Here is a 22,293-nt window from a genome sequence, read left to right on the forward strand (position 1 = left end):
TGACTTTAGGTATTAAGAAAATGGTGTGCTTCCTCACCTGTAAGGATTCATATTCCCAAGAAAATTAAGCCCTACAAAAGATGTTATGGAGGGGCGCCTGGGTGGCCCAGTCGGTTGAGCAACCGACTTCGGCTCAGGTCACGATCTCACGGCTTGTGAGTTTGAGCCCCGCATGGGGCTCTGTGCTGACAGCTCGGAGCCTGGAGCCTGCTTCGGATTCTGTGTCTCCCTCTCTCTCTGCCCCTCCCTGCTCATGTTCTGTCTCTCTCTGTCAAAAATAAATAAACATTTTTTAAAAAAAGATGTTATGGAAAAATGCATAGATATATCTGTTCCTATGATAGTAGCATTGTTTTTCAATATGCTGAAAAGGGAACACAGGCGAAACTATTTTTTTCTTTATCACTAGGAAATACCATAGAAAGGAGACTTATCACCACCTCTTGAAGGCAATCTTTTTAATATGTGGATTATTGCTACTGATTTGTTTATTTTACAAACATGGATTATCTTTACACCAATTCACATACATTTTAATTAAGATAAATTTGCAGAGAAAGGTTAACTTAAAATGAACAACCAGCATCTGAACTTCTTCCTATGAAAAGGGTAGATAAATTATTTGGAGAAATGACATCTGCTAAATTTGGGCTGTCCAAAATGGTGACTATTTACATTTAAATTAATTAGGATTCAATAAAATTAACAAGTTGCTTAGTTGCACTGGCTATTTTTCAAGTGCTTAATAGCCACCAGTGGTTAGTGGCTAGTGCTCAGCACATTGGGCATATGGAACACTTTTATAATACAGAAAATATTTCTCTAAAATGTCTGATTTTAAATGAAAAAAATAAGATATATAAACAACAATAGTTGACACACAAATACATATACTGCACATCCATCAGTATTTCAGAAACATTAATAGCTGAAAAGATCCCACTACTCAGAGAGTAGTAGAAAATTAAAACAAAACAAAACAAAACAGGACCCTCAGTTTGATATGTAAAATCTACCAAGGAAGATGAATGGCCATTACAAGAATAAAGAATGAATCTGCTTTAATGGAATAGAATAAACAGAGAAAACAGCAGGTAATTTCTATAGTTTATTACAAAAGCCTTGAAAGAATGACTTTAATGTATATTTTATCTGTCAGCATTTTACATGTTGATGGCTAAGAAGATTAATATTAAACTTATGATTTAGGGAATAAAAGTGAAAAGTAGGTAATTGTCCCATTAAAACATTTAGACTTGATGAACATTAACCAATCACCTGTTCCATGTGAAGCATCCTTTGATTCAGAAGTTTTCTGCAGAAAAAATAAATTTTTACTTTACATACAGGTGGATCAAACCTAAGTAGATCAAACCATGTAAATCAGTATCGAAGACTCCCAATAATCACTTTCCAGTTTAACTGATTTTTAGATATCTAAAGGAAATTTCACAGACATTTTATATCACTGTGGTAGCATTAATCAAAACCATTTATAATAATTTATTTTTTTCTCTTGTATCTGTTACATCACCCAGATTTGTCAAATTCTGGATTTTTCATGCTTGACATTTAATTTCAAATGAGCCAAGTCTTCCTAGCATCATTGGAACAGCTAACAATTAGAATACATCCCAGAGAAAATGTGAATGGAATGCACCAACATGCACATGAAGCACTGTGATTTATTTGACACAAATATATTGGTAAGGAAAGTGTAGAAAGAGATCTGGGGGAATCCCAGTGCCTTTCTGTGCAGATACCCAGGACCTGCAGCTGAGGATAAGGGGCAGGAACTAATCCACAGCCATTGCTATTCTTGAGTCCTGAGATGCATCCTTTGATCAATTTATGTGGATTTTACTAAACTCTAGGAAGGCAGGACATTAGGTAGCTACACTGTAATGATTTTTTTAAGTTTCATTTTAAGATTCTACTGTTTGTGAAAGAGCTCTAAATAAATATTGCCTTCAAGTATGAAACTCTTGAGGCTCCTTAAGATGTTTAGTATTTGAGGCCATCACAATTACTCGTATAATCACATACTCTGACATATTTGTTACCTCATTTTATTCAGATGCACAAGTTTGTCTTCTTGGAATAAATTCTCTTTGCAATAGAAGAGCAACATCGATACACTTTTTAGTTGTGTAGGTTTTGTCAAGCTTATTATAAAGTCTGTCGAAGCTAACTGTCTGCATTCAAAGGGTTCATAATCGTCCCATCTAAGGTAGAAATTTTGGGCACCATGGAAGAATTAACAGGATCCCATAATGAAAGAAATTTCTTTCTTTTACAAGTAGTGACACATAGAAATATAGTTCTTGTGCCTTGTACAGATAAAAGTAAAGTTAGCTGCTGTGTTCATCCCCAGTACAGTACTCACAACCTGTGTTTTTCAGGTTAGCTCTTGATACTTTCAACATACTGGGAAATTTAAATCTGAGGTCACTCTTAAATTTAAGTCATATCTTGATACTCAATAATGATTACCTTCCACAATATCTTTTTAAGTGTGTAAAATAAAGAGGCTTTGAAAATCTCTGCATGAGAACCTAAGAAAACACAGGACAGAAGCGAGGCAGGTTGAGTGAAGGTTTTTGTCTCATGTAACACCGGTCAGTTTGCCAACTTCATATTTGCCTCCCTATGGTAAGATCTTGGCAGGTCAACATCATCCGAACATAAATCATCCCTAAAAATTCCCTTTTCTGGCCTCTGCTAATCTAATTCTTTTGCATTCAGCCGAGTGCTCCTAAAGTTTAATCACAAGCCTGAAATACATGGAATAAATTCCTTAAGATTGATACTAATCATATGAGGATATCGACTGGGCATACAAAAATGAACTGCAAATGAAAACTAGAAATTGAGATCCCAAATTACCTGTATTTAGAAATCCATGTCCATCCAGTTCATCATTAGCAAACTCCCCTTTATTCTTCCCACACTCACCTCCCACTCCAAATTACAATACTTAACCAATTGGGATCAGAATGGGCTGAATCATATGTAAATTATCCAGAGGGGCCTAGCTTAAAGTTTCTTAAATTTTAATGTGCACATGAATCATCTGAGGATCTTGTTAAAATGCAGATTATTGTTTGATAGGGCTCGTGTGGGGCCCAAAGTTCTGCATTTCTAATATGCCTTCAGATGATGCTGATACTCTGATTCACAGAGGACACTTTGAATAGCAAAGTTTTTTTTTTAAGTTTATTTATTTTGAAAGAGAGAGAGAGGGAGAGAGAGAGAGAGAGAGAAAGCACACAACCACAGGGGAAGGGCAGACGAAGAGAAAAATTCCCAAGCAGACTCTGCACAGTCAGCACAGAGACTGACTTAGGGCTCAATCTCACTTACAGTGAGATCATGACCTGAGCCGAAATCAAGAGTAGGACACTTAACTGACTGCCACCCAGGCATCCTAATAGCAAGGTTTTAAAGGAGAGCATTATTGGCTTTCCCAAATTGTGAACTGCCTATTATATTCCACACTGCTGATGTTGACTGGAAACTTGACAGTTATGTATATACATATGTGTATGCGCACACACACACACACACACACACGTGAAATGACATTCCAAAAGCTATACTAATCATGATCTTTAACAAATATCACAAATAGTATAATATGCATTACTTGGCTAAAATGGAAAAATCCAGAATGTTACTAATCAGAAATGATAAATGGTATCTGTATTTTCCAATAAATTATTTATACTTTGCACTTCTGTCATAGTTGAAAATTATATTAATAGTGCAATTTCTAACATATGAGCTATTAACTTTTTAATGACATTTGTAAAACATTAATCAAATTTATGAGGTTTTCTCCTAAATTATGACACTCTCATGTCACTTTGTATTCCAAATTCATTAAGCACATTTAGTTTAATTGCCTGAAAAAAGAGATGCTGAAGGCATTTTTATTTTTCTTTAATTTTGCCACTGACAGTAACTTATATTTTATCCTTTTATTATCCCACAGACAGAGACACAAATATGTTTCCTTTCTTTCACAAAAGGAGAAGTCAGATGATGGTCAAATGCATTGTTCAAAAAGCCTAATACTGAAAATGCTTTTTGTACTGGTTTAAAATCAATTAAATCTATTTAGTTTTAAAAATTAAAGCAAATAGAGATAGAAGCATTTAATTATACTACCATTTTTCCTAAATTGTGTTTCTTGAGCTATATTCTCTCATTTTTTCCTCATTAATTTTTAAAACGAAGCTTTTATATATTCTTATTAACACTTACGTTGTACAATATATGATCCCAAGTAATCACATCAAAATATTGTGCTAACCTTCCAAGATGTGGCTGTGACTACTTTCAGGTGACATCTTGTCAAAAGATGTTTCCTCGCCTTTCTTGTCTGAATCATTCACAGAATCATCGGACTGGCTCCCAGGGTGACTCTTAAATTTTGGTGAACATAAACTTCTCTCAATTGCCACTTCCTGTTAGAAGACATTAAAGGGATACATGTTAAAAGCTATCAGTGGGAAACAGATGTGGTTTTCAGGGGGTTTAGAAGGCAATGATGAGAGAGGAGGGGTGTTCCTATGAGTGATGTTTTCTAATATGCTCCGGGTAAAATTTTGATAACTTAGCCAAGAACTGCAAACATATATCTGACACATAGTTTACTTTCCTGCCACTAGTTCCACTTCTGAATTAGCTTTCCTTTCATGTGGCTTTTTTTTTTCTCTCATAAAAGACAGAAAGTGGAAATAAGGGTCACAATACAATGTAATATATGTTAATAGATCCAACTTCCTAAGACATGAGAAATGTCCATGAAGGACTTCAAAAAAAATAGCAAAATATTGACATTATATGCTTAAGACAGAAGGAAATGAGTTCTTTTTAATGTCATGCTCACCCTGTAATGATAATCTTAGTAATTACAGAGCTCCCAAATTACCAACCCATTTAGCCACCATATAGTAAGTACAGTTTGGCAATTCATAAAGATTGTGAAATTACTTCTTTGAGATAGTAATTTAACATCAAAGAGAGAAACATTTCACAAAGGAAAAAGGATAAAGTGTATTTTAAATACAGGAAGCTAGTGTTCCTTATTTTATGGATTAAGTAATATAATATAAAACAAACCAAGTCAATCAGACCATTTTGCATAAAAAATGGTAAAAAGCTAATAAATGATCTAAGCTCAAGAAGCAAAAGTATATATATATATATATATATATATATATATATATATGTAATATACTGAAAAATGTCTCAATATCTACTCATAAGTTTTATATTTTTGTATATGAAATTATATATATATTTTTAAATTTTAACATTTATTCATTTTTTGAGAGTGAATGAGACAATGTGAGTTGGGGAGGGGCAGAGAGAGTGGGAGACACAGAATCAGAAGCAGGCTCTAGGTTCTGAGCTGTCAGCACAGAGCCCAATGAGGGGCTTGAGCTCAACGGACCGGACTGCGAGATCATGACCTGAGCGGATGTCAGATGCTTAACTGACTGAGCCACCCAGGTGCCCCTGAAGTTATATTTTCTAAACAGCAGCAATTCAAATAATGATGTGCTGAATTGCTCTTCACTTTCTTTACTTTTAAAATACACTGAAAGAATAAGTTCGAGAAACAGCTAAAAACTCTAGAACATTTCTTAGAGTAGATACATTTTCTCTGTCTATGATATGAATGAAAAGGCAAGGGTTTTGGAAAGAACCTCTTAGCATGCTTATGTTTTTTCATTTTCATACCCACTTACATATATATTATCAAATCAAATATATATATCAATGTATAATTAGACAATAGTGGTATGCATTTAATCATCTCATCTTCAAATACCTCCCAAATATATGATGCATACTATCTTCATTACTGTGAACCTAAACTGTAACTAAAAACATTCACAGGAGAAAAACAGGGAAAAAGGAGTTTCCTTTATTTCAGGGCATTGCCCTTAACGTTTGTGCTTTCAACTATTATAAAAAACCCAAAGGTTCATAACTGTAGTGATGTTTATGCTGTTGAAACACAATTGCAGACATGCATGGCATGAGTATGAGCTCTAAGCTTAGCTAGTGAACATGCAGAGTCCTCACCTAGTTCATTCTGGTATCCTCTCCTGCTGTCATGTAAAGTGATTGCTAAGAAATGGTTACAGTATCCATCTGCTTTTGTTTTAGCCATTTAACCCAACTCCTAGCATTAGCAAAAATAAGATAAATAAAGAGAAAATGAAGATGCCTAAAAGTAGTGACTCCTGTTCAGAAAATTTTTGTTTTGACCAAAGATGGAATGCTAAATATAGTCCATGGACTCGACTGATGACATGAAAAGATCACCTTTCTGTTTCATACAGAAATATATAATTTGATGAAGCAAATATCTCAGCCAGTGATGACACTAACTTCTGCTATATTGGTATTCTCAACTTCAAATTCACAAACACCAAGAGTGCATCATATACTGAGGTGGTAAAAGACCCCAGAGCCAGTCAACACATGAATGCAGTAGACCTGTTCCTAAGCCTCGACCTTCAAATCCAAGTGATTCTGTGGCAAGTTCCTTAGAATAAGTTCCTTATGTCAAGTGGTAAGGAGGGGTCTGTGTAGGGACATAAAAGATCTTCTTAGACGAGGTTGAATTGAGCTGTCTCTAATCACAGCAGTGATCTGCTTTAATCTCTTTTAATCTGTTTTATGCACTGTTTCCACAAAGGATTTACTTTGAGTAAAAATCTACAGGCTTAAACAAATACAAAAAACCATCCTTTTAGAGTTAAAATATGTACCAGTTAATGATGGAAAACTTATATTTAAGCCTCCCCTTCACTGTTTATTAAGCTGTGTGGCCTTGTTCTTGTTACTTGATGTATCTAAGTTTTCTCATATGTTATGAAAAGAGTTTAGTCACTAAATGTCTAACATTGTAGCTTCGAGTCTAGTGAGGGAGACAAAGAGTAATACAGCACATAAATCAATGTAAATATGCAACTACACACAGGTCAGAAAAGAAAGACATATAAACGTTGAGTGCCTCAAATGGGGGAAACAAACTACTGAGCAAGGTCTTGCAAAACTCCCCTGGAGAAAAGATCTTCAGCTGATATTTGAAGGAGAAATGGGGCTTAACTGAGTGAAGAACTTTTCAGGTGGAGAGAACAACATATGCAAATCCTCTACATTGGGAGGTAGTTCAGTGGATAGAAATGGGGCTGAAGCATGGTGCCTGAAAGAGAACAAGATGCTAGATGACTTGTAGGGGTAGGTAGAGGCTAGAATATGAAGTATCTGGAGGGCCATATTAACTATTGTGGTCTTAGTCAAATAGGGAATTACTGAAAAATTTTACACAAGTGTATAAGTATATGTATGTGTATACGTGTGTGCATATGCACACATGACATAATCAAGCCTGCAGTGTGAAAATCTCAGTCTACCTCTGGAGCAGTTTTTCTCAACACTGGCATCGTTGATATTTTGAACCAAATAATTCTTTGTTATGGGGGCCTATTCTATGCATTGTAGGATGTTTAACAGCATTCCTTGTTTCTACCCATTGGATGCCAATAGCACTACCCCCCATAGTCATGACAATCAAAAGTGTGTTCAGATATTGCCAAATCTTGTGCAGAGAGCAAAGTCACCCCTGGTTGAGAGCACACTGTTCTAGAGTAGGCTAGACTGAAGGAAGGTCAAACTATACATGGGAAGATCAGTGAGAAGCCTATAATAGTGTTCCAGGCAAGCAATGCCCATCCTGGTCAGAGTGGTGATGGAAATAGAAAGGAGTGAACTAAGTTTAAGGCCCTGATGCAAAACTGACAAGTCAGGTAATGGATTGAATCTAAGGCGAGAGAAAGAGAGAGAGAGAGAGAGCGAATATTTAATTTTTCCTTCTGACAAATACATGAAAGGGATTGCAGTACCATTAAACAATGTCAGAGCACCCGAAAAAGGCTGGGTTGGGATAAAAGACAGATCGTGATTTGGGCATCTACATGTCCAAAGGTCATCTGGATAAGTAGCCTTGAAGCTTAGAGGAGAAGTCCTAACTGAACAAGCAAGTTGTGAGTCACCTGTCTTTTAGTGGTAATTGAAACACAAACAATGGGTGTGAATAAACTTGCTTCAATTGTGATAAGAAACAAATCCAGAACCAAACTCTGAAAAGTTCTGACACTTAATTTTGTGGTAGAGGAGCAGAAGCAGACAAGAAGAAAGAAAAAAATCAGAAGGAAAGGATATCTGTAACAATATTGAACTCTTACTGAGTATAAATTAGGTAAGGACTTAAATATGTCCTTTGAGTTTAACAACATGGATATAAACTGTTGAGCAAAATGGTTTTGGTGGAAGTGAAAAGGTTGGAAGGCAGATTGTAGTGGTGAGGGATTGACTGGGAGACAGTGAGTGCACATAACTTCTTGAATAATTTAGTGTTAAAGTGGAGGCAAGAAATAGAGCAATAACTTCAAAGACATATTTTGTGTAGTTTAGTTTCAAAGGGAGAGACTGCATATGCTGAAAAGCCAACTGGAAGGATTTAGTGAGATGGAGAGGTTGGCTTTACAGAAGAGAGACAGAAAAATAATGATGTAAAATTCCTAAGAGGGGAAAGAAGATGGAACACAAAGCATAGATAGAAACATAACCCAAAGATAGAGAACATAAGGCATTCCTGTTGTCACTGAGGTGAAGGAAGGTGACATTAATATAGATATTGACAATCTGTATGCTTGGCAGCTTCAAGATAAGTACATTCCAGTCTGATAAGATGTAAGAACTGAGGAAAGTGGGAGGGGTACTTGAAAGGAATTAAGAAAGTTTAATTTCATTGCTGTGGGGAATGGGGAAGTGAGATGAGCAGAGATGGCCATGGCTTAATGCAGCACTGGGAATCCATTTGGGGTTGGTGATGCAAAAGTTACAGGGCTACCTATAGACCTGTGGAGTGACTTTGTTTGAAAATCCTCCACAGTTCTACTTCTGGCAATGAGAAAGTAGAGAACTGACTTCAGCCAGGTACAGGTTTTGTGGGGAAAAAATAAAATGTGTGTTGCAGGGTAGGCTAAGGTGCATATGGGAGGGCAGAAACAAGACAATGTAGGTTACTGTTAAGACAATTCAGAGAATGACTGGGAATGATACACCAGAGAATGTAAGATGGATTAAAAGGGAAGAAAGTAAAGTGTGTGGATTGCAGATAAAGGATCAATAGACTAGAATCTTGGTGAATTTAAAGATTGCTTATACTGTGAATACTTGGCAAAGCAAACTGGAAAGAGAGGAGACTGAGATGTTTGTTTTAGTGATTTGAGAAGTAGAACAATTGCAATTACTGTGACCACTGAAATGGAAGCAGAGAGGGTAGAGGAGAAAATCAGGAAATAGGAGAGAACCTAAAAACTGAGAGGCTATGATGGTGTCTCAGGATAATGGCAGAAAAAGACTATGTGTCCACTCTTCTGGTAAACAAGTGAAACTTAACTGAAGTTTAACAAGTAACAGTGATGAAGGGGGAAAAGGGAGAACACCTGACTGGCCTGAGTCTCAAATCAGCTGAGTTTTTAACCCGAGAATGGGAAAGAAATGGTTAGAAAGGACAATGGCCTCAATTTACATGAGGAGGATTCAGGGATAGTGGTGTTTTCCGAGGATAGCCATGTTTCTTTTAAGGCAAGAAGAAGAATTTTGAAGAAGAATTTGAGGGTACAGAGGAGATTGCTGACTGTGGAGAAGGAATGCCAGAAGCACTGATGGAACCTCTGTCTTCAATAATATCTAAACCAATAAAATCTCTCAAAGTCTATAATCTTTTCTAGCTTTAAGACACTTTGGAAACAGGGAAATACGGAAAACTTAAGCTTAAAAGAAAATGAGATTATTCTTCTTTGTTATTTATGTACACTACTTTCTTTAATATAATGTGTAATTATAATCTTAGAAGATCTATATATTTTTTATAATTAGAGAATTTGAAAATGCCAACCTTTACTCACAAGCTAACATTTACTTCACAAGAGATCATGGAGCTATGTAGGATCATCTAAAGTGTTCAGAACATCCTACCAGGTATTTCAAAAGAAAGTGGTTTGCCTTACCTTATATATTTTTTTCTCTTAGTATGGATCCATGAGTGAAGAGGTCATTGAAGAGGAGGGGGGAGTAAATGATGAGCATGGATTAATAAAATGAAAATGTTTGGACTTGCCTTTATTTAAAATGCTGAGCTAACTCATGTAAATTCCCAGACTCAGTGGGTTCTTGTCTTTAGAGAAATAAAAATGTTGAAATAAGCAAACATAGGAAGTTTTAAGCCAAAATAAAGAGAAGGGCAGAAATAAAGGGAAATTACCAAAATACAAGATATAGGAAAAGAGATCTCATAATGAATTCTGCTGTATTGAGAGAAAAGGACCCCAATCATGGCTTGAACAATTCATGAATAAACAATCTTCTTGTTCACTCATGCCTTTTGAGTGTTATATTCCCTTTTTCCCAGCTCCTTTCCTTGAAGACTTTACTTCCCCACTCTTTGTACTAAACATATCCTTTGCTTCATAAGCCAACTCAGTGAAGCCTCCTCTATTAAGCTCCTTCAGCTATTTCATTCTATACTAATCTTTCATTCATTCAAAATATTTTTAACATTGAATATGTCTCAACTACTGTTCTGGGCACTGTGAATACAAATTAAGGTGCAGGTTGGGTCCTCAAAAGGCTCATCATCTGGTGGTAGAGAAAGATACACCAATTGAGCCATATAGTACACAAATGAGTGTCTAATAATAAGGAAACATAGGCATCCTGGACATAAAGAAAGAGGATTTCTGGAGGGTATGGTCAGACAAAGCTTCCTGAATCAGAGCTGAATCATGGGCTGGAGTTGAACTCCATCCTCTAGGTAACAGGAAACCTTGAAAGTGATGACAAGATTAGATTTATACTTTAGATGGATATATTTGTCAGCTATATGAACAATATATACTAATGAGATAAGATGGCAACATCGTACAGAGTGAATGTAGTAAGGAGTTTATTAAAATTTCCAACTGACAGACAGAACAAGCCTACAATAGAATATTGATAAAGGGAGTAGAGAGAGAGAAAGCACATTAAAAACATATGTGGGAATAAAATTAGTAATTTTTAGGATAAACTAATTTGTAGGAGGAGTGGAAGAACTCCAGCATAACTCACAGATATTCTAATTTGATGGCTCTATGAAGTTAATAAAATAAGATGAATCTCTTCCCCAAACCAATCAGTGCCTCCCAGAGGCAAAGGCTAATTTCAGGCTCCCTTCTGGACTCATCACAAGGAGCAAGGTGATCTAGGAGGGATCTGGGACATCAAACATACGCCACACCCTCAGTTTGGAGGTAATACTACTCTGGATGGAAGCCACAGGGAGCGTCTCACAAACATATAGTCCTCTGTTCCTCCCAATATACATTTCCCACAGAAAGTTAAACTGAATTTTTCCACAGAAGTATTGATAAAGAACAACAGAGTTATCTTGGTTTAAAAATGATGCCAGGGTTTCATTGTTGAAGGTCTGGTAGTGAATGAAGTTTTTGACACGTTAAATATGAGTTTTACATGAGACATCCAGATGAAGATACCCAGGAGGAAGTTAGATTTTTCAAAAGAGAGGTCTGTGCTGGAATGAAAGATTTAGGACTCATTAGCAAGAAGGTGATAGTTGCAATAGTAAGAGTCTATTATATTATCCAATTAGAGTATGTAAAATAAGTGCAGATAGCTGAGAAAAGAAGCTCAGTGGCACTGAAGGGACAGGCAAAGGAAGAACATCTGAGGAGACAATGGAGGAGGAACAGTCAGAGAAGCAGGGCCACTCCCAGCCCACATGGTGCCTCTGTGTGAATTAGTAAAGAGATGTCTCTTCCTCAAGACACTTTACTTCGTCAGAAAATTGTCACACTATACTGATTTTGTTAGACAGGAATATGTTACTGCCACCTGCTGGGAAACTGTTCTAATAGATATGCCACTGTACCTTATTTTTGATACGCACCTCTTTCCTTTAGATGTGTGACCCTGAGTAGCTTACAATCTGTACAACTACATATGTATAGTCTTCAAGGAAAAGTAAAAGCCATTAATGTCATGGATGTAGGACATTTCAAGTACAGCAGAGTGTTTAGAGAAAAATAACCAATGAAAAATATTCTCTGGTTTGGGCAATTACCTAGATGTCCTTCAATTACCATAGAAAGAAAACTATATAAGGTAGTTGGATAATGAACAGAGACAATGACACAAATTCCTATCTTAATCCTGAAGAATTTGAATAATAATAATAATAATAATAATAATAATGGCAAAATAACAACAGCTAGAGAGTATTGGACACTCATTACATATTAGGCACTGTTTTAAGCACTTTGCATATATTTCATGCATGTAATCATCATTTCAACTCTATGAAAAGGTCCTATTATACCCACTTTAAAGATGATGAAGCTCAGGCTCGTAGGAGGGGATGGACAAGGGCACAGAAGGTGAGGGTAATATGGAGATGTGTAGGGAATGGAAAGGAGATCACTGCTTTGAGCCTCAATTGTCTTTCTCATCTCTGAAGAAAGCTCATGATGAGTTATGTGAGGAAAAGCAAAGGGTAGTTTTCTCATAAGACCAAATTTTGGATTCAGAAGGGCAGAGTTCAATGTGAAGCTCCTCCATTTAATAATAAAGTTACCTTGGCCATCTCTTAACAGCCTGAACCTCAGATTCCTTGTCAGAAAAATGAAGACAACTACTGTCCACCCTAGTTTTATAGTACTTTTACAGGGATTGCTGTAAAGCAACAAGAGTAATCCTCACCCACATGCTCATGTGCAAAGTCACTTTCCACTCTCTTGTCAAGAAGTAGTCTATTTCTCTACTTCTTTGAGTCATGATGGTTCTTGTGGTGACTTTCCCCAGTGAATACAGCAGGTATGCTTACAACAGACTACCATGGAGTAAAAGCCGTGGAGAATGGGATGAAATGAGATGAGATGAGATGAGATGAGATGAGATGAGATGAGGAGAGGAGAGGAGAGGAGAGGAGAGGAGAGGAGAGGAGAGGAGAGGAGAGGAGAGGAGAGGAGAGGAGGAGAGGAGAGAGGAGAGGAGAGGAGAGGGGAGGGGAGGGGAGGGGAGAGGAGAGGAGAGGAGAGGAGAGGAGAGGAGAGGGGAGGGGAGGGGAGGGGAGAGGAGAGGAGAGGAGAGGAGAGGAGGCAACTCATGCAGATATGCAAATAAAGAATCCCTGCACCAGCTTTCAGCCAAGTCTCTTGGACTGCTCCCTTTCAGAAATCATGACTATGTTTTGAAAAGCTCAAACCATATGGAGAGATCATTTATGGGTGCTCCATTCTATAGCCCCAACTGATTCCCCGGGTCAAAGGAGCATCAGCTACCTGTAGTATGAGTAAGCCATCTTGGCTGTTCATTACTGTAGAGCCTGCAGGTAACTATGGCCCTAGCCCACATTAGATGGAAACTTCACGAAAGGTTCTCAGTAAGAACTGCCCAGTTGAGTCAAGTCAACTCACACAAACAGGAGAAATAAAATAGATTCTACTAGGTCACCAAATTTTGGGAGTGGTTTGATATATATATTTCCAGAAAATTTTATCCTCACACACTGTATATCCTATTTTTCAGCCTCTCTGGCCCTTAGTTTTCTACTCAGACATAAGAAAACTGGAGAAAAAAAATATTCCTTGAAGAAATCATAAAGCCTAACATTTCTTGAATGTTACTTTGTGGCAAGTGCTCTGCTTTACATACATCCTTTTAATTTAATACTTCTAACAATGACATGAGGAAGTACCTCTACTTTATAGTGAAGACACTAAGGTTAGAGGGCTTAGTGACTTGCCCAACACCACACAGTAGGAAATGATAAACCTAGGTCTCAGTTGCTGGCCTGACTCTAAGTTGGTATTTTTCATTGCCACATCAACCTGTCTTCCTAGTGTCTGACTGATTGACTGATTGATTGATTGATTGTAGTTTGTCCTGGAAACTGAAATAATATGGGTTAGAACTGGATGACAGGTGAAATATCAACTCCCTAACAGCTATAAGTGTGTCTTCTTCCTCCTCATATCTCTCAGCATTATGCTTTATACAGAGTGGGCATTTAAGAAACATTGAGGTGAATTTTCAAAATCATGACATTTTACATTTGCATACCACCAAGGAATGGAAGCAAAAGAAACAGAAAAAAACAATAATTAGATGGGGAGATCCTAATGATCAACATGATTACACTCCAGGCACATGTCACCTAACAAGGGACAAATGAAACCAAGTGGTTTTGTATCATTGTAACCACAGTTGATAAAGAATTCTAATGTTGGGTTTATCAGCTGGGTCACTGGACTGCTTGATTTCCCAGTAACTTCTCAATAACTTGGCATTTAGAACCTTTTAACATGGTTCCACCAGGTCCCACAGGTGTGCTGGACCATCCCTCTGTGGTTGTTCTCAAACAGCATCTGGTGTTTCCTGAATCATCCCTGCACTTCCTACTCCTCCTGTGTTCATATGTGTTTGTCTAAAGAGCACTCTCCAATGACCACACTTGCCATATTTTTCTATAGAAACTGCAACTGTCTTCACATGAGGTTCAAGGGCCACTTTCTTTAGGAAGCTTTCCCCTAATGCCACAGCTAAAAGTAGTCAATCCCTCCCATGACAGAACTCCTCAAGCATTTGCAGTCTCCTTAGTGCCTTTTTCCATTCTGCTTTGTATGCTAGTCATTTCTGACACATCTTGGTTTTCCCATCACACTGTTAGCTCATTAAGGACATGCTTTATTCATCTTTATAGCCCACATGGTATCTAATACATTGCTCTCCTTGAACATTGCAGATACTTACTAAATGTTCGTTGAATGGACTCAAATAACTTGGATTTTATGGTCACATAAAGCATTCAGAAGAAAATACAATCTAAAAATGTACAAAGATGGTGACGACATGTCTCATAGAGCGAAAGGGGCATACAAAAAGAAAACAGGCTAACTCCCTTGGGTAGAGAGAGAAAACAAAATTCGTACTCTATGCATAACAAACCAAAACTTTACTGCCAATACTTTTAAATATTCCTAGATAGAACTCAGCCCCTAAAATGTACATTAATTTTGCCATAATTTTTAAAACTTTAAATAATTACAAAAAATCCACGATACATAAGAGAAATAATAGGAGTACTAAAATTATTGTCTATAAGCAATAAAATATGCATTTTTCTAAAGTATTATAAAACAATTCCCTTTTTTTTTTGTTTGAGAGAGAGTGCACAAGCAGGGGAGAGGGGCAGAGGGAGAGAGAGAAAGAGAGAAAGGGAGAGAGAGAGAGAGAGAAAGAGAAAGAGAGAGAGAGAGAGAGAGAGAGAGAAAGAGAGAGAGAATCTTAAGCAGGCTCCACTCTTAGCACAGAGCCTGATGTGGGGCTTGATCTCACAACCCTAGGATCATGACCTAAGTCAAAATTAAGAGTCAGATGCTCAACTAACTAAGGCACCCAGGCACCCCAACAATTCCTTTTTAAAAAAAATGGTTCATCAGTTCTCATGATATTTCTATTACTCCTTCCAGGATGTGTTTAAATATTAAATAAAAAATATATAGAAGCTATCAGGTAAGAGAATGCATCAATAAGTTTCATGATTTTTCAAATTGCTTTTATCAGTCCTTATTGACTGTATGGCCATAAAATCAATACTATACTTATCCCTCCTATAGGCACTCTCTTCCCAAGTAGTTCTGCAGTTTCCTGTTCTACTCCTGTGCACTCAGCATATCCAGCCCCGTTAATTAATTTATTTCACTTACGACTGTAAATAGCTGAATTGTGTGTCCCTCCCTAAATTTATAATTGAAGCTCTAATACCAGATACCTCAGAATGTGACTGGATTTGGAAACAGGGCCTTTAATGAAGTGATTAAGTTAAAACAAGGCCAATTCAGCAGGCCTAATCCAAACTGACTGGTGTCCTCATTAGAAGAGGAAATTTAGACACACTAAGAGATACCAGAGTTGCATATGTACAGAGGATTGACCATGTGAGAAGGTAGCAAGCCAGTGGCCATCTCTAGGCCAAGGAGAGAGGCCTCAGAGGAAACCAACCATGTTGGCACATTGATCTTGGACTTGCAGCTAGAACGGTGAGAAAATAAACCAATAGATTTATTTAACTGGTTGTGTCTCTTCAGCCAGATTGAACCCCTTATTAACTACTACTGATTCCGTACCACCCTTACTTGGATGAATTTAACAAAACCACAATCAAAGCAGTTGCAAACTCATAACTTTTGAGTGCGTATTTATCCCACCATGTTTACTCTGCATTGGGTTTAAGGCTCACATGTGATACGAGCTTTGCAAGTCCTGGGTTCTGAGACAAAGCTGCAGGCAAAGGTTTCCTAGCTATTTTACAACCTCCCAATCAAAGTGAGATACGGTCTTACAACGCTGGATTTTTGAAATATGTTCCCACTGTGACTCTGCCTGCAATCTAGTCAACTTTATTAAATGTTGACAGATTTTTAGGTCCTCAGGTGAAATGAATACAAGGTCTATCTGGCCTTTGACAAGCTTGCACAAATTAAGGCACAAAGTCCCATAGAATTTCCTGGCATAAAGACCTAAAACAAAAACTATAAATGCGTAAATAGCATTGACCATCAGGGTCACTCCATGTTTTATGTTACATTTGATTTCTTTTCATTTAATTCTAGATTTACCATTTAAGGCTATTCTTCACCTCAAATTTTGTTCCAGAATGATACAAAGATACCCTGAATTTTATCACTCTGGCATATTATCCCTAAACCTGAGATGCCACTAAAATATTTCCTCCCCCATCATTTCTTCCAAGGAAGTCCTAAAATGGACACCATGGCCCTCAGGAACAAGGCTACATCTCCTCTTTCACCTTTCCCTTTTAGGAAAGGGGGCTAGGGATGGAGAAGCCACGCACCAGGAAATGTTCTCAAAATAAAAGACAGTTTCTTGAGTTTCTGTAGATTGTCTAGTGTCTGTAGATTGTCTAGGCACCAATCAATCCTAACCATATTATCAAAGAATTTGATAGATATATTCATTCAAAAAAGAACGTTTGCTCACAAACACAGCTTGTGGGCAGCTATGTGGCTGTAGATTTAGGAGAGTTCAGTCACAGGAACCTCTGGTGTCCACACAGGCAGAATGAGCGCTTTCAAATGATGCTCTCTGGTACCTGTGTCATGCCAGAGGGGCCAGTAAGCCTGGATATCCGAGCCAACACTGTCACACAAACTTTTCTTCTGGGACTGGACACAATGTCACTCTTAACTGTGGGTAGTCCCTCAATCTTCTCTGCAAAATGAGCTTGTTCCTCCTTGCTTCTAGAATGTGCAGCTGGGTTAAAACAATTCAGCACATGTTCACCTTCTGGGTGCAAAGCCTTGACTTGTGCCCTATCTGGTTAGTTAGATATCGTTTATCCCTACTTTCTAGGTGGAGGATATTAAACGCAGAGACATCATAATTGGAGTTCTGGATCAATACCTCATTTTTGGTTTGGTCCAAAATTATAACTTATATGTCCTAACTTTTAAAAGAAAATATTCTGCATATATGCATACATCATTATTTAATATTCTTGGAAGAAAGACTCCGGAGAGCAGAAATGCTCATTCAAGTCTCATGTGCATGTTCCCTAATTTCTTTAGATTAACTGATCTCATTTAGAACCTGGACATGTACATGATAATTTTGCTATTTGCTCCTGACCTAACAGAAAGAATGTTGCAAAACTGAAAGAGTTATGTTTCCAAGTTCACTGAAGTTTCCATGTACAAAAATAAAACATGTTGCTATTTGAGCTTTGAGTGGCGGAGCACACCATTATGTTCTTTTGTTTCTCACCTCCTCAGAGACCATGTTCTTCTGATTTGCTGTGTGCCAGAAAAAGCCTGTGTCATTTTAAGCTTGGGGAGAACTGAACACAAATTCCCCATGAGATGCAGATTTTTACTGCTATGTACTCTTATTTTCATGCTGGCATCACATTTAGGTAGTTAATTTTCCATATAAAGCAGAAATAATGCCTTCTTTCTCTTCTCAGTCAAGAATAAAACTCTGCAACTTGCGCTACTCACTCCCATTTTCTTAAATAGGGCCCTAAAGTATTTTATGATTATCTTTATTAGTTGGAGATGATATCTAGGCTTAAAATAATTCTAATGAAAAGAAAACTTCTATTAAAATATTCTAACTAGTTTCAATTGACCATATTACTGGCAATGGGAAAATCCCTAATGGCTAAACCTTTTAAAGCTAATCTGCTTTAACACATTTTAAAACTGATGTGCCATTTGAGATTTAGGTGTTAGCATGCAAAGTGTTTTCTTTTCCTATTCTTACGTTCATTTGATATTTCATTTCCCCTTAACTTTTTGAAAATGAGATAACCCAATGATATTCCCTAGAGTTGCATGAATGAGTTAAAAACAAATTTCTATATTCAAATTATCATACTAAAAATATGCAAAAGAATAAAGTGAAAAAAATGTGTATTTGTGCGGATGGTAATCTAACAATTCTTAGAATGAATCAGTTATGTTTATACCTGAGGAGTAGAAAGTTCTTAATAGGCAGAACATTTACATAATTGTGCTGAGTTGGGGTGACATAGTGGAAAATGGCTGGAAACCAGTCAGACCTGGGTTTCAGTCTCAAGTTCACCACTTTCCAGCTTAGTGAACTTGAAAAATTACTTCAATTCTATAATCTTCCATTTCTTCATCTGTAAAATTGTGATAATATCACCCACTTTGGAGTGATACTAAATATGACATTTTGTAGAGTAGGCATTCAACACCTGGCAGCTACTCCACAGATTTTTCAATATAAAATTGTAACAATCATCAGTGAAATGCTAAGAAGGAAACTAAATTTTCCAAATTCAAAGAGACACTTAAAAGATTTCTTGAGGAGTGTATTTGATTTCTGGCTGTGAAACCTCTTTTAGACACTAAATTGAATATTCAAGAAAAATATGATCCTCATAAGGTATAAATATTTCTATTCATGGGCTAATTATGCCACGTTGAGATTTTGTTAAGAGCCTGAGATACATGTTCTTGTGAAACTTTTGGCAGTCCATGTTTTATAGAAGACAGAGTCTTCTAATTATCAAAAAAGATGGGTTTCCATCTTCTTTCATCTCTTATGAGCTATGGGAACTTACATACATCATAAACTCTCTTTAACTCTTTTTCTTTACTATAAAACAAGGGCAATGATAATTATTACCTGCTGTAGTAATAATGAGAATAATCACTTAAAACAATGCCTGTAAAATGCCTTACATGCCTTGGAGGAAGCTCTCATTCAAAGTTAGAACTGTGCTGAATCAAGGCATAGAAATTTTGTGACTTGTGAAGGTATTGCACACTCTAAAATAGTTATTTGCTGTTCTTAGGAAACATAACACTCAACACCATGGAGGAACAGATGGCAGAGAAAGCTTTCTGAAGTCCTATCCTCCTAGGGGACTGTGCTCTCTGCTAGAAATAACAATGTGGAGCTCTAGGAAGCCAGATATGGCCCCTGAGAGAAAGAGTTCATGGAGTGGCACTGAAGAAGTACAGAAAAGACCTCATCTTTTCTAAAGCTTTTCCTGAGAGAGTTCCCATTTCTGCATTACTGGACTACAGATGGTCACAAAATATCAAGGGAAATCAGCCCCACGGCGTTTGAGGTAAAGCTGTTTAAAGGCTCAGTAAAAAGTGGAAAGTACACTAGCACTCAATGATTTCTCATTTCTTAGAAACTCATTTTTTAAATTCCCATGAACAACACAACAAGCTATTTTAAATATAGTAGCACAGAAGGGGAGGCTCTAAGTGGATTATCCATATCACATCTTTATGATGCTGAAAGGGAACAGAATTCTCTTATAGGCCAATTAGATCAGCACTTTGCATGCGTGACAGACTGATGTTTAACATTTACAGCAATGTGGGAGAGCAGCAGAAACAAAATCGTCCTATAAATAAACTGAACTTTAGCATGTGCCATATTAAGAAATTTTCAATCTTCTTAACTCTGAACTTGTGTGCTTTGAATTGTAATGATTTCTGTAGACTTTGCAGCAATTATGGGCATCATAACCATCATACATTTGTTCATTTGACAAATATTATTAAGCACCTATCAAATGCCAAAACTTTGTCAAATGCTGAGATTTTACAAAGATGAACAGTCAAGAACTTGCCTTTCAAGAACTTCTAGTCTGGCAGAAGCAGCCACAGGCTGGTGTGATGGTTCTCAGCGGTGGTGAGTCATGACATGTCCTCAAGTGCTGAACTCTGCAACTGGGCCAATATACTCCCTCTTCATTTTGTATCATGGTAATCCTCACAGTATTTTATTCTTGTTTTTCAGCACTTCAGAGTATTATCTTAATTGAGAAAGAGTTCAAGTCCAAACACTGCAGCAGAAAACCACAGGTTTTACTTAGGAGAAAGAATCATTGTTATGACTACCATCCGTCATGTGCATTTAGAAATTAGGCCATGGAGACTACTTAGTCTCACATCAAGAGTTGAAACAATCATTTTTCAGTGGGTTTTTGCTCTCAAAACTGGCACTTGTTTAAGAAATCACATTTGTGGGGCACCTGGGTGGTTAATATTGACCTATAGAGTATGTGACTGTTAATTTCAGGATTGTGAGTTCAAGCCCCACATTGGGCATGGAACTTACTTAAAATAAGATAAAAAAATCATTAAATAAAAAAAAGAAAAAAGAAATCACATTTGTAAATGGAGAACACCTCAGAGGCTAAGTTAAATGGAGTGAATTTAACAACTAATGTTCTATAAAGACCATTAAATGGTCTTTAACCATGTTTTTTCTGTCCATGCACATAAGGAAACAACAAAGAGAGGTGAATCTATTTAACCCAATTAAAATTTTGCCCCATTTCAAAGAAATTGTATCTGCTTTCTTACTGAGTTGAAATAAAACAGGCATCATTTTTTCTTCCAAATCTATGAACCTACATCTACAGTCCACCCTTGCTCGTTTTCTGTACAGCAAGAGCTATCATCCTTTTCTCTAAGGCTAATTATCTCACCTATGCCCCTATTAGCACACCTTCTGCCACTGTTCTCATCTCTGGCTTTATCTGGGGCCCCATTCTGCACAGATTAAATCAGAATCCTTCAGTGTGGGGCCAGGGTTTAAGTACTTTTTAAAACTTTCCCAGGAGATTCCAGTGTGCAGCCAGGGTGAGAACACTATCCTCTTGTTAACATGGGCACCTTACTCGATAGTTATCCAGCATTTCTAATGTATCTTTTCAGAAAAATTATCTAAAAGGCCAAATCAGTGGGTGGCACATTGCAATTTCACATAGTGATTGTCTTGGGGCATGTATTTAATCCACCTCATATATTTACTACTCACCAAAAATCCAAGGGCCAAGATTTAGAGAAGATACACCTTAATGTGTATATTTTTGTCAGAGATGCAAATAATTTCTGGCTGGTAGAACTGATAACCCCAGTGATTTATGGCCTGCTGACATCAACAAGTTTTACATCTAACCGAGTAATCGTATCCTAATATATTTTTGTTACAATGCTTATAAATATCTTAGCTTCTCCGATGATGCAGGAAAAGGTACTAATATCTCATTGGTGCCTTCATTAATTAATAAATTATATAAAAACTCTGACTTTATGTTTTCTTTTGTTCTGATTTTACCTGTTTCAAAATTATATTTTAAATACTTACAACTTTTTTTCTGGTTTTTAGATTCTTCCTAAAGAACGTTCCAAGATGCCAATGTTTATTGAATGTTAAAAATCAAGTAACAAAAACAAAATTGTCTCCTAGTTCCCTTTTAGGAGCTCCCTATCTTCTTCCTCTGCAAAAACCCTTGAAATAATCATCTACTACCACTGCCTTCCTTTCATGACTTCTCACTTGCCCCTCCACCCATCCCAATCCAGCTTCTGCTTCTACTGATTCACTGCATTGATGTTGCCATGGTGTCATTCTCATCAGTAGCCTCTTTGCTGTTTAAATCAATAGACATGTCTCAGTCTTTAACTCACTTAACACTCTAGGATCCTTCCTCCTCTTGAAATTATCTTCTTCCCTGGGCTTTTGTGACACCACACTCTTCATTTTCCTCCTATCTCTCTAGCCACTCACTCTGTCTGATTTCTTTCTCATTCTGTCAAAGTCCTCTTCTCTCTAAATACATAGGTA

At 37.0% G+C, this 22,293-nt stretch overlaps 1 protein-coding gene across 2 annotated transcripts in view; it reads right to left on the bottom strand.

The window, feature by feature from the left end:
- XIRP2 (xin actin binding repeat containing 2) overlaps positions 1–22,293 on the bottom strand; it is a 320,006-nt gene that overhangs the window by 97,224 nt on the left and 200,489 nt on the right. For both annotated transcript variants that reach the window (XM_047085514.1, XM_047085513.1), the window contains exon 2: positions 4,316–4,469. In XM_047085514.1, coding sequence (XP_046941470.1) covers positions 4,316–4,469 — 154 coding nt within the window. The remainder of the gene's footprint in view (positions 1–4,315; positions 4,470–22,293) is intronic.

Source organism: Lynx rufus, unplaced genomic scaffold, assembly GCF_022079265.1.
Source record: "Lynx rufus isolate CCGP_SWC_20201006 ecotype Redwood Valley unplaced genomic scaffold, mLynRuf1.p SCAF_2, whole genome shotgun sequence".
Taxonomy (NCBI): domain Eukaryota; kingdom Metazoa; phylum Chordata; class Mammalia; order Carnivora; family Felidae; genus Lynx; species Lynx rufus.